General features: G+C 41.8%; 1 protein-coding gene across 3 annotated transcripts in view; it reads left to right on the top strand.

The window, feature by feature from the left end:
• The window catches only part of ano2b (anoctamin 2b), a 99,908-nt gene extending 85,921 nt beyond the window's left edge, over positions 1–13,987 (top strand). For all 3 annotated transcript variants that reach the window (XM_029125224.2, XM_029125222.2, XM_029125223.2), the window contains 6 exons: positions 590–738; positions 1,358–1,510; positions 1,617–1,669; positions 3,155–3,330; positions 8,843–8,948; positions 10,196–13,987. In XM_029125224.2, coding sequence (XP_028981057.2) covers positions 590–738; positions 1,358–1,510; positions 1,617–1,669; positions 3,155–3,330; positions 8,843–8,948; positions 10,196–10,552 — 994 coding nt within the window. In that variant the 3' untranslated portion in view covers positions 10,553–13,987. The remainder of the gene's footprint in view (positions 1–589; positions 739–1,357; positions 1,511–1,616; positions 1,670–3,154; positions 3,331–8,842; positions 8,949–10,195) is intronic.
• Positions 13,988–14,244: the final 257 nt, after the last annotated feature.

Here is a 14,244-nt window from a genome sequence, read left to right as displayed (position 1 = left end):
GGAGGCGCATGTCAAATAAACATCCACATGAATGCCCGGACCAGGGTTTCCCAGCAGAACATTGCCCAGAGCATCACACTGCCTCTACCGGCTTGTCCTGTTCCCACAGTGCATCCTGGTGCCATCACTTCCCTGGATACACAGCTGTCCTTGTGATGTTAAAGAAAACGGGACTCATCAGACCAGACAACTTTTCCTTGCTCCAAGGTCCAGTTCTTGTACTCGAATGCCCATTGTAGGCACTTTTGATGGTGGTGTGAAGTCCTCATGGGCACTCCCCTGCATCCATCACACTGACTATGATAACTGATTGTTTGCTTATCATCTAATCTACCCAGACCTTGACATGTGATCCTGTTAGGAGATGTTATTTTCTGTGAGTGGTCATGATGTTATGGCTCTTCAGTGTACACACACACACACACACACCCAAAATATCCACACATTCGTACATATGAATGTAATAGATGCAGAAAATATCTTCTTTCCTCTATCCATTAACATCCCTCCCTCTGTTCCTCCCTCTCCCATCCCTCTCTTCATCCCTCTCTCCATTCCTTTCACCCATTCCTCTCTCTCCCCCTGTTAGTAAGTTGAAGAAGTTGATCCGAGCGTTCAAGGACAAAGGGATCTCCCTGGAGGAGCGCGAGGGCCAGCTGACGAGACATCCTCAACAGTGGAACCTGGATTACACTCTGGTCCCATTTGATGGCCTGACGCCTGAATATATGGAAATGAGTGAGTCAGAAACACTGTATGAACTAATAATTATCTTAGCTCTCCCACCCCTACAGGAGGGAAACTCCGCTCTGCTCTGTCCTGCCCTAATGGACCAGCCCAGTTCCTGTTAAAGCTAGGACAACAGTGTCCCTGCCCATTTTCAGAAAACATGGGGTTATCAGACTGTCAAGATCTCGACCACTCTAACTACAAAAGTCTGGAGCTATTTTCGAAACAGAGTTGCTACCTGCATGCAAGCAATGAGGCTGCAAGCCTAATGTCATGGCGTGGGAAACCTCTACCCCTTGCTTTACTAATGACCTCACTCCTCAAGTTCATGAAGTTGTTCCATGGAAGTGCGTGCGTGCATTCACTTGTACTTGTACTAACCTGGTGGAACTGAAAATCCCCCAAAGATTATAAATCAAGGAACTTCTGACCTTGTCAGACCATGTCAGGTTAGGGTAAAAGTTACATTTAGGTTCAGGATGAGAGTTAGGATTATTGTAATTATTTAGGTTTTGGAGTTGGGGTTAGGTTAAGATTATGGGGTTGGGTTAGAATTAAGGAAGATTTTGAATGGATCACCATAAAGACAATCCTAAAATATGTGTTTGTGTGTTTGTTCTATCTGCAGTTATCCAGTTTGGTTTTGTCTCTCTATTTGTGGCGTCGTTCCCTCTGGCTCCTCTCTTTGCTCTCATCAACAATGTGATCGAGATCCGCCTCGATGCCAAAAAGTTTGTCACTGAGCTGAGACGACCTGACTCTGTCCGTACCAAAGATATTGGTAATGCCCACATGCGCAAACGCACAGACACTCTCACATAAACGAATACAACCAAATGTGTGCACACTTATAGTAACTCTCCTCTCACCTTCCTTCATCTCTGCAGGCATCTGGTACAACATCCTAAGTGGAATGGGAAAGTTCTCCGTCATTATAAATGTAAGTATTAAACATTAGAACCAACATTAGCAAGCAGCTGCTTATCAACAGATAGTTTGTTTAACCTTTGTTGATAGTGTTACTGTCTATACCACATGTACAGTTGGAAATGTTGACTCAAATGAAAGCGTAGCTAAAATATCAAACAGAACAATATTTAAATGAACCAATTTAATCAATCAGTAATATGGGAGTATTCGCAGTGCCGTTTTTATATGTAAAAAATTGGTGGGGCACAAACCATTTCAAAATATAGGATTACATACCAGTAAAGCTACAAAACTCCTTCCTGCTGATGTTTATTTAACACATATAGCGTGGCTCCAAAACTCACTTTTAACGACTGAGCGGCTTGCTTCTACTGGAGAGAGAGAGACATTCTTGTGTAACTCCTCGCATTCTCTCTCACGCACATGTAAAATTACCAATGTCACATTTACAGACCTAAATTAGGAATGCAACCAAAATATGCTTTCATTCACCAAGGATGTGAGCTCACTTGAAGAGAAAGGTGGCACAGCGGTTCTTCCTCTGGGCAAACTTTTAGATGACTTTGGGAATGAAGTCATGTAGCTGCTGAATCAGCTGGCTTTCGAAGGACAACATGGTCAATGCGTTGAGTCGCGGCTGTCCCATGGTATTGAGTCGCGGCTGTCCCATGGTATTGAGTCGCGGCTGTCCCATGGTATTGAGTCGCGGCTGTCCCATGGTATTGAGTCGCGGCTGTCCCATGGTATTGAGTCGCGGCTGTACCATGGTATTGAGTCGCGGCTGTACCATGGTATTGAGTCGCGGCTGTCCCATGGTATTGAGTCGCGGCTGTCCCATGGTATTGAGTCGCGGCTGTCCCATGGTATTGCGAGTGAAGGTTTTTATCCTCTTCAAGGTGGAAAAGTTCCTCTCTGACTCGGATGTCGTCATAGGTGTTGTTATGATCATTTTCAGCTGAGTGACGGTCTCAGCAAGTCTCCTCTAGGTTGTTCTCATTGATGGATCTTAACAGAGACAGGGCCGTCTTATCAGTGTGAAGCTCAGTGTGGCGGTACAAAGTGGTCAGCTAAGACTTCAACTTTTCCTCGTTTCCTAGAGGCCATAGTTTCACTGCACAGTCAAGCTCAGATGTAGGGAATGACAGGACAAATTGTGGGAAGAGTGAGCGGTCAACCAGCTTGGCAGCGATCAGGTGGTCACTTTTGCTCCCCTTGGATGATGACCGTGTCGCATGCCTCCTTCATCACCGGCGCAGTGTTGGTTAGTCGTCGGCCTGGCTCGACGGTTCCATCGTGAACTGTGGCACCCCATTCATCAGTTTGCTTCCAATAAATCAGATAGCGGAGGGTTCTGCATCAAATGTCCTCTAACCTACTAAGTATTGTCCTCTAAGAATTGCTGTAGATCTTTAATGTTTTGGGACTGTATTTGCTCCACTTGTCCTGGTGTGAGAAACTCACTAACAATGTACTTTACCTTTCCCTCTTCCGTCAGGCGTTTGTCATCTCGTTCACGTCTGGCTTCATTCCCCGAATGGTGTACCAGTACATGTACAGTCCCACCGGGACCATGCATGGCTTCGTAGACCACTCGCTCTCCTATTTCAACATCTCTCACTTCCCATCCGGCACGGCACCCACCTCTAAAGCTCCTAATATCACTTTCTGCAGGTTAGTACACACATACAGTATGACAGTACTGATGATGATGATGATGACCCAGACCGTGGGAATGGGGCAGTACTGGCCACACTGGCTACAGCTCAGTAAACTAAAAGGCTGGACAGGTGGCCATGGGGCCAGTATAAAGATATGTATGGAGGAAGGAGGGTTTCTGACCTCAGTCATCCAGGACTACATATCAGGCAGTCAAATTGTCCTTTAATTTTGGCATTTCTCTTAGTTAGGATAGCAGACGCTTTCCTTGTCACTAAGGTGGGCTCAGGGTTCATATGTGTTGAAGAACTGTGTTTGTGAATGAAGGCTAACCCAATGCATATGGGATGCTGGGTGTAGAAATTCTGTACATATCTGTATTAATGATGTGGTCAGTTAGATTGTACATATCACTCATCATGGCCTGTTGGTATGGAGAGAGGAAGCTTGGGAAAGTATAGGATAACATCTTAAGATATTAGTAGTACTTAAGTTCCTAAGGGTCTTGAGATCCTGATGTACAGGGTTCCTAAGGGTCGTGAGAACCTGATGTACAGGGTTCTTAAGGGTCATGAGAACCAGATGTACAGGGTTCCTAAGGGTCGTGAGAACCAGATGTACAGGGTTCCTAAGGGTCATGAGAACCAAAATGTACAGAATTCTTAAAGTTCCCGAGATCCAGATGAATAGTTAAGAGTCTAAAAATAATGATCTGGGGTTTATTATTAATGAATGTTTTGATGACAATATGACTGTTTTTGTTAGCTGTACAATACAAATGTAAATGTTAACAGAATAGATGAATACAATAACATGTGAACTACTTTCATGTGAAAATCATGTTATAAGTTCCTTTAAAATCCATGTTATAAGTTCCCACATGCAGTCATGGCCAAAAGTGTTGGCACCCCTGAAATTATTCCAGAAAAGTATTTCTCACAGAAAAGTATTGCATTAACACGTTTTGCTTTACACGTTTATTCCCCTTGTGTGTATTGGAATAAAACAAAAATGTGTGTATTGGAAAAAAACATTTTTTGACATAATTGCACACAAAACTCCACAAATGGACTGGATGAAATTCTTGGCACCCTTAACTTAATATTTGGTTGCACACCCTTTGGAAAAACTAACTGGAATCAATCTCTTCCTATAACCATCAATAAGCTTCTTACACCTCTCACCTGAAATTGTGGACCACTCTTCCTTTGCAAACTGCTCCAGCTCTCATATTGGAAGGGCGCCTTTTCCCAACAGCAATTTTAAGGTCTCTCCACAGGTGTTCAATGGGATTTAAATCTGGACTCATTGCTGGCCACTTCAGAACTCTCCAGTGCTTTGTTGCCATCCATTTCTGTGCTTTTTGAAGTATGTTTGGGGTCATTGTCCTGCTTGAAGACCCACGATCTCGGATGCAAACCCAGCTTTTTGACACTGGGCCCTACATTGCGACCCAAAATCCTTTGGTAATCCTCAGATTTCATGATGCCTTGCACACAGTCAAGGCACCCAGTGCAAAATATCCCCAAAACATCTTTGAACCTCCACCATATTTGACTGTAGGTACTGTGTTCCTTTCCTTGTAGGCCTCATTCCGTTTTCGGTAAACAGTAGAATTATGTGCTTTACCAAAAAGCTCTATATTGGTCTCATCTGTCCACAAGATGTTTTCCCAGAAGGATTTTGGCTTACTCAAGTACATTTTGGCAAACTGTAGTCTTGCTTTTTTATGTCTGTATGTCAGCAGTGGGGTCCTCCTGGGTCTCCTGCCATAACGTTTCATTTCATTCAAATGTCGACAGATGACACTGATGCCCCCTGAGCCTGCAGGACAGCTTGAATTTCTTTGGAACTTGTTTGGTGCTGCTTATCCACCATCCGGACTATCCTGCGTTGCAACCTTTCCTCAATGTTTCTCTTCCGTCCACGTCCAGGGAGATTAGCTACAGTGCCATGGGTTGCAAACTTCTTGATAATGCTGCGCACTGTGGACAAAGGAACATGATCTCAGTCTGTCTCTGGAGATGGACTTGTAACCTTGAGATTGTTGATGTGTTTCCACAATTTTGGTTCTCAAGTCCTCAGACAGTTCTCTTCTCCACTTCCTGTTGTCCATGCTTAGTGTGGTACACACAGACACACAATGCACAGACTAAGTCAACTTCTCTCCTTTTTATCTGCTTTCAGGTGTGATTTTTATATTGCCCACACCTGTTACTTGCCCCAGGTGAGTTTAAAGGAGCATCACATGCTTGAAACAATCTTATTCATCCACAATTTTGAAAGGGTGCCAAGAATTTTGTCCAGCCCATTTTTGGGGTTTTGTGTGCAAATATGTCCAATTAACTTTAATTTCCTTCTTTCTTTTGTTTTGTTCCAATACAAACGAAGGGAATAAACATGTGTATAGCAAAACGTGTTAATACAATACCTTTCTGTGAGAAATACTTGATTTTCTGGAATAATTTCAGGGGTGCCAACACTTTTGGCCATGACTGTATAAGTTCCTCAAAGTTCCTAATTGTGTGTTGTTTATGCATACATTTGTATGGATAATATTATGTATAAGGAATAACACCTTTTTTTACGGTTTGTATTTGATATTATTGAAGCATTGTGGAGTGTCACTTATCAACAATATATAACTGTGAAGTAGAATTCAATATATAACAATAGAATGTATAAAAATTCAAGAAAACAGTGACAATTGAATATTCCCATATAAAGAAAAAAAACAAAAGTACAAAATTACAGGCATTACAAGACATGGAAAAACATTACTACTTCAAGAGAACTGATTTCAAATAATTGTTAAGACTGAGACAGCTGAGAATACAGGACAGTGGTGAGACAGCTGAAAATACAGGACCGTGGTGAGACAGCTGAGAATACAGGACCGTGGTGAGACAGCTGAGAATACAGGACTGTGGTGAGACAGTTGAGAATACAGGACCGTGGTGAGACAGCTGAGAATACAGGACCGTGGTGAGACAGTTGAGAATACAGGACCGTGGTGAGACAGTTGAGAATACAGGACCGTGGTGAGACAGCTGAGAATACAGGACCGTGGTGAGACAGCTGAGAATACAGGACAGTGGTGAGACAGCTGAGAATACAGGACCGTGGTGAGACAGCTGAGAATACAAGACCGTGGTGAGACAGCTGAGAATACAAGACCGTGATGAGACAGCTGAGAATACAAGACCGTGATGAGACAGCTGAGAATACAGGACCGTGGTGAGACAGCTGAGAATACAAGACAGTGGTGATATACTGTGAGTCACACACCTTGCAGATTAGATTTAACTTTACTGTCACTGAATAGTACGAGTACAATACAATGAAATGCAGGTAGCGTGGAACCAGAAGTGTAAATAAAAGAGGGCAGGAAATTTACTATTATTAAGTGTATGTTACAAGTGGAATGTAGAGATGTGCAATAAAAGAAAAATACAATGGCAGTTCTAAATTAGCAATGAAGGCAAATAAGGCATGGCAGAAAATTTACAAATGCACTAGGATTAAGTAAAATGTATGTGCAATTGGGAATGAATAGTTGTGAGATGAGGCAAATGCTAAGTACTAATGGCAATTCTAACTGTGCAACTGAGCTTGTTGGAGGTGTAAGGTAGTCAGTGCAACTGAGCTTGTTGGAGGTGTAAGGTAGTCAGTGCAACTGAAATGCAGGGATTGCAACAATGACGTCCCCGAGGTAGTCTGGTGCCACACGCCCTGTGTAGACACTGCTTGGGCTGGATGTCCACGATGGTTGGGAGCTGGACCCCAGTGATGTGCTGGTCGATGAGAACTGGGGCGGAAAACCCTTCAGACTTCCTGTAATCCACAATGAGCTCATTGGACTACTTGCAGAATATATTTAGCTAAATGTACCAAAACTTTACCAAAACTTTAATTAGAAGCGTCATTCACTGACAATCAGCCCATCTACAACTGTTAGTTGTTAATTTGCTGTAAATTAAGGTTTGGGTTAGAAGGGGTGGTGAGAAAAGGAGGTTCTGAGGGCTTTATCAGAGGGGAATGTTATCAGGGATGGACTGTGTTTTCTGGCCAAGGGGCTGACTTGGGAAGTGTGTGTGTGTGTGTGTGTGTGTAACTGGTGGGAATGGGTTGACCCTGGCTGGTTTGCAGATTGGAGCTTCATTCTCCAGGGAAACTAGTGGCAGCAGGAAATCAGTCTCTCATCCCCTGATGCTGGTACACACAGGGGATGGGGGGTGCACACACAGGGAGAGGCAAGAGAGAGGAGGAGAAGGACAGTGAGCGGTTAAAAGACAGACTGAGAGAAATGGAAAGGGGATGTGAGAGGAGAGAGAAAGAGAGGGAGACCACGAGTGTTAATCAGAGCCAGTCTCCCACATTCCTGTGCTATGTCTATATATGGTCATTGATGTGGCCTGTCTGAGGTTGAATGGGTGTTTATAATTCAGAAGAGCCAATCGAACATTTGATTGAAGTAATTTTACTCTGCTTTGATGTAAAATACTGTCCTTAAAGGATTTCAGAATTCTGACCAAACGCCCTTCTGCAGGATATTGGGATTCAATCAAGAGTTTACCTACTTACACTATTAATCATTACTACCACTAATATCTCTACCCACTAACACTATTACTACTATTACCACTACTATCGTTACTACTACTAATATCTCTACCCACTAACACTATTACTACTATTACCACTACTATCGTTACTACTACTAATATCTCTACCTACTAACACTATTACTACTGTAACCATTACTATCATTACTACCACTAATATCTCTACCTACTAACACTATTACTACTGTAACCACTACTAGCATTACTACCACTAATATCTCTACCTACTAACACTGTTACTACTATTACCACTACTAGCATTACTATCACTAATATTTTTCCATACTAACACTATTACTACTATTACCACTACTATCATTACTACCACTAATATCTCTACCTATTAACACTATTACTACTATTACCACTGCTAGCATTACTATCACTAATATCTTTACCTACAAACACTATTACTACTGTAACCATTACTATCATTATTACCACTAATATCTCTTTCACTAACACTGTTACTACTGTTACCACTACTATTACTAATATATCTACCTAACACTATTACTATTAATACTACTACTATCATTACTACCACTAAAATCTCTACCTACTAACACTATTACTACTGTTACCATTACTATCATTACTACCACTAATATCTCTACCTACTAACATTATTACTACTGTTACCACTACTAGCATTACTACCACTAATATCTCTACCTACTAACACTATTACTACTGTTACCACTACTAGCATTACTACCACTAATATCTCTACCTACTAACATTATTACTACTGTTACCACTACTATCGTTACTATCACTAATATCTACTTATTAACACTATTACTACTGTAACCATTACTATCATTACTACCACTAATATCTACTTATTAACACTATTACTATTCTCATTACCAATACTAAGTATCTACCCCCTCTCCCAGGTATAGAGACTACAGGGAACCTCCATGGTCAGCTGAAGCCTACCAGTTCTCTAAAGCCTACTGGGCCGTGCTGGCTGCCAGACTTGCCTTTGTGATCCTGTTTCAGGTATAGGTAGACCACTAATCCTAATTTGCAGGAATTAGTAGTATATTCCTACTAATATATATAGTGTTAATAGAAATCTATGTGTCTGTGTGTGTCTCTTTGTTTTTTAGGTTTGTCCTTGTGTGTCATCTGTGTGTGTGGGTGTGTGTGTGTGTGTGTGTGTGTGTGTGTGTGTATGCATTAGTGAGCCAGAGCAGGTACATCTTCATCTTTCTTTAATGCATTTTGTCGTTTTGTATCTCATGTAATTCATTTGTCATCTCATCTGTCTGGACAATCAGATATTTCTTGTGTTATTATGTCATCAGATCCATGCTCATAAGGATCAGTGTGGTGGTAGTGTTGTTGTGATAGTGTTGTCATGGACTGGTGGTGGTAATATGGTTGTTATAGTGTTGTCATGGACTGATTTGGGTAGTATTGTTGTAATAGTGTTGTCATGGACTGGTGGGGGTAGTATTGTTGTAATAGTGTTGTTGTGGACTGGTGGTGGTAATATGGTTGTTATAGTGTTGTCATGGACTGGTGGTGGTAATATGGTTGTTATAGTGTTGTCATGGACTGGTGGGGGTAGTATTGTTGTAATAGTGTTGTCATGGACTGGTGGTGGTAATATGGTTGTTATAGTGTTGTCATGGACTGGTGGGGGTAGTATGGTTGTTATAGTGTTGTCATGGACTGGTGGTGGTAATATGGTTGTTATAGTGTTGTCGTGGACTGGTGGTGGCAATATGGTTGTTATTGTGTTGTCGTGGACTGGTGGGGGTAATATGGTTGTTATTGTGTTGTCGTGGACTGGTGGTGGCAATATGGTTGTTATTGTATTGTCGTGGACTGGTGGTGGCAATATGGTTGTTATTGTGTTGTCGTGGACTGGTGGGGGTAGTATGGTTATATTGTTGTCGTTGACTGGTAGGGGTAATATGGTTGCTATAATGTTGTTGTGGACTGGTGGGGGTAGTATGGTTGTTATAGTGTTGTTGTAGACTAGTGGTGGTAGTATGGTTGTAATGGCATGGTGTTGCAGTCTGGTTGTAGAGTGGTTGTAGTCTGGTTCTAAGTGTGGTGGCGGTATGGTTGAACGGTGGTTGAAGTGTCATTATATTATGGTTGCAACTGCAGAAATAAGTCGTATTTAAGTAACGGTGGAACATGAAAAGAAAGTTGTCAATACAGCACTAACCAGTTGAATATACTTGTCTTTTTCTTGTACTCCTCCTTTCCACCTCCAACCTTGGACACATCAGAACCTGGTAATGTTTTTAGGTCTGCTGGTTGCCTGGATGATCTCAGACGTACCTAAGGACATAAGTGAGCAGTTGAAGAGGGAGAAGAAAATGCTGGTGGATGTGTTTCTTCGGGAGGAGAAGGAGAAGCTCCACCTAGTCCAGACCCTCTTCTCCAAGAACCATCCCAGCGAGGGCCACCCTGAAACAGCCCGCTTCCGTACTCTACATCCAGGCCTCACCCAGAGCCTCCGCCAGCCCGAGGATGGAGAAGGAGGAGGGACAAAAGGGATCCGCAGGGCAGCCAGTTTCAGCCAGTTCACCAGACAGATGTCCATGTCTCCTCGCAATGACGCTGCCCGACACACTGCTGTCTGAAACAATACTGTAGCCATTCAATATAAAAAGGTCCAGTACAGTAAGTCACAATACTGTGGTAGATGCGTGGTGGCTGAATACTTTCCAGCTGATCTCTCACAGACTGTAGATGTCAGATAGATAATGCCAACACTGATCTGCAACAACCAATGGGATCGATCAATGTGCTATCTTTCATTCTAAAATATTATCTAGGCGACAGTTTGCTGGAACTAATTTCTGTCTGAATTAATCTGAGAAAGTCTGTTGCATCAATTTACATATAGCTATGAATAATTGTGCTTCAAAGAGCAGTATTTCTGAAGATGGACAATAGCCAGCATAATTGCATACCTTTGTCCAGTAGTAGCTTTCTAAGGTTAGCTATGCCAGTCATTGAAACATTGCTTCTAACCAACATGCTACCTATGAAGTACTTTGGTAGTTATAAGGCTCCCAACATTCCCCTTCTGGATCAGCAGCTGACTGTTGTTACTTAGCTGACTCACATACAAAGTTCTACGTTACTGAGATTAATGGTATCTACTGATTTCTGATCAAAGTCCCTTCCTGGCGCCTGCATTCTACAACTATATGGTCATTTCTAACAGGCTAAGCAAGCTAATTTTGTCAGTGATGGTACTCAAGCTAGCTAGCTAGTTAGCTATGTATTTCTAGCTAAGCAGCTGATAGTCACTGCCCTGGTGATCAACTTCCATGCTCAGAATTTGTGCAGGTGATAGCCTCTGCTTTGTTTTTTATTTTCTAATCATTTTGAACTATTAGATTGTCAACTTTGCTGTAATAATGTAGTTTATAAAGAATAATGTATTTATTCTCAAGTAATGTAGTTACTCTATAGTAATTTAGTTACTCTGCCTATTTCATGTGGAGTCCACGAATTGGACAGTAATATTAGAAAATATAATTATTTTGTTGAACGGCGGGTGCTCAGGAATATGTTTGAATATGAGGTCCATATCCTACAAGACAGATAGCTACTGTAGAAACTTCCACACAGGTAATGAGGCCATCTGATGTGAAACCCAATATGGAGGCTGAAGACTTCCAGCTGATTTCTCACACAGTCTCAAAAGGACAATAAACTCTGAAGCACTGGGATGTAGAAATATGCTGATAATGGTTATTACCAATGTGTATGTTTGTTGTTTTTACACTTATTTTACCAGGTAGAATTACATACACTTTGAAGTTCTTTTTTCAGATAATGTTCACATTGACCAGTGTGTGTATGCCTGGATTATGTATGTATAAAGTTTAGTATGATAATGTAGCTTTGTATTCAGGTTTAAGGCAGATGTCCTGATATACAAACTGATATATATATATATATGTGTACTAACAGAATAGTATGTGTGAAGATAATGTAGCAAGTTATACAGGATCAATGCCTTTGTCTGTCCTTATAATGTAGCTACATGTTAAGGTTCGCTGTGTCTGTCCTTATAATGTAGCTACATGTTGAGGTTTGCTGTGTTTGTCCCTAAAATGTAGCTTCATATAGAGGGCCACAATGTCTGTCCTTATAGTTTAGCTACATATAGAGGTCCACTGTGCATGTCCCTATAATGTAGCTACGTATTGAGGTCCACTGTATCTATTCTAAAAATGTTGCTACAGATTAAGATCCACTGTGTCTGTCCTTATAATGTAGCTACATATTGAGGTCCACTGTGTCTGTCCTTATAATGTAGCTACATATTGAGGTCCACTGTGTTTGTCCTTATAATGTATCTACATATTGAGGTCCAATGTGTCTATCCTTATAAAATAGCTACAGATTAAGGTCCACTGTGGCCATCCTTGTAGTTACAAATGAAGGAGCTGTGTTTTTGCAGATACAGTACATAAGGTCCATAATGGAAAGAATGTAGTGCTGGATTCAGGTTCACTGTACTACTTGATAATGTAAACATTGAGGTTTATAACTGGATCACTTATCTACAGACATGTTTATAACTGAATTATTATTCTACATTGAAGTTTATAACTGGATCACTACTCTACATAGATGTTTATAAATTAATTATTATTCTGCATTGAGGTTTATAACTAGATTGTTAATCTACATATTGAGGTTTTTAACTGGAACGCAAATCTACATATTGAGGTTTAGGTCTGGAACATTATTCTACATATTAAAGTTCATGGCTAAACAATTAATCTTTATGTTGAGGTTTATACACAATCATGAATCTACATATTGAGGTTTATAATTACATGAATAATCAAGAAGATAAGGTTTACAACTAGTAATTCATTTACATATTGAGGTTTATAATGAACATTATTCTACATATAAAAATTTCTAATTGGATTATAATCTACATCTTGAGGTTAATAACTGGGTGATTAATCTAATTATTGATGTTCGTCATTTCATCATTGATCTAAATATTGTGGACCAGTGGGTTTCAGCAATGGCATCAGTGTTTCTGTGTTGTGGAAGACTCCACCCTTCCCTTCTACGCACCAACCCTCCACCCTTCCCTTCTACGCACCAACCCTCCACCCTTCCCTTCTACCCACCAACCATCCACCCTTCCCTTCTACGCACCAACCCTCCACCCTTCCCTTCTACGCACCAACCCTCCACCCTTCCCTTCTACGCACCAACCCTCCACCCTTCCCTTCTACCCACCAACCATCCACCCTTCCCTTCTACCCACCAACCATCCACCCTTCCCTTCTACGCACCAACCCTCCACCCTTCCCTTCTACGCACCAACCCTCCACCCTTCCCTTCTACGCACCAACCATCCACCCTTCCCTTCTACGCACCAACCCTCCACCCTTCCCTTCTACGCACCAACCCTCCACCCTTCCCTTCTACGCACCAACCCTCCACCCTTCCCTTCTACGCACCAACCATCCACCCTTTCCTTCTACGCACCAACCATCCACCCTTTCCTTCTACGCACCAACCATCCACCCTTCCTTTCTACGCACCAACCCTCCACCCTTCCCTTCTACGCGCCAACCCTCCAGCCTTCCCTTCTACACATTATCCTTCCACCCTTCCCTTCTACGCACCAACCCTCCACCCTTCCCTTCTACACATTATCCCTCCACCCTTCCCCTCTGTACACAAAACCTTCCTCTCTACGCACCAACTGTCCACACAGAGAGAGTCATATACAGAGACAGTCATAATATGTCATTTAAGTATCTAAAGTAGAGGTTTTAAATGTCAATGTACTTTAAGTTCTATATAAACTCTGCTGTGCTTGGACTGATGCCTATTCTGTCATTAGGATCTGTCGTTGTTTTTTTTTACGTTTAATAACACGTGTGTGTGTGTGTGTGTGTGTGTGTGTGTGTGTGCGCGTGCGCGCACCTACATACGTGTAGGCGTGTTTGTGTTCGTCTGTGTGTGTTTACTTGTGTGGATGAAGGGCAGGTGGACGAGTTGAATAAAGACAACAGAAAAATCCATGTATCGTTTTTTATGCAATTCATATGTATAACCTACATGTTACAACTATGCTAGTAGTTCTTGCATAAGCAAAAGTTGTGAGGTCCAATCGTGTATTTGTACAACTACACAACACTGTTTAAGCTCCATTTACACCAATCAGCCATAACATTATGACCACTTGCCTAATATTTTCTTTTGCCACCAAAACAGCCCTAACCCGTCGAGGTATGGACTACACTAGACCTCTGAAGGTTTGCTGTGGTATCTGGCACCA

Source organism: Esox lucius, chromosome 14 (assembly GCF_011004845.1).
Source record: "Esox lucius isolate fEsoLuc1 chromosome 14, fEsoLuc1.pri, whole genome shotgun sequence".
NCBI lineage: Eukaryota > Metazoa > Chordata > Actinopteri > Esociformes > Esocidae > Esox > Esox lucius.
Note: the sequence above shows the minus strand (reverse complement) of the source record. Positions and strands in the feature narration are given on the sequence as shown.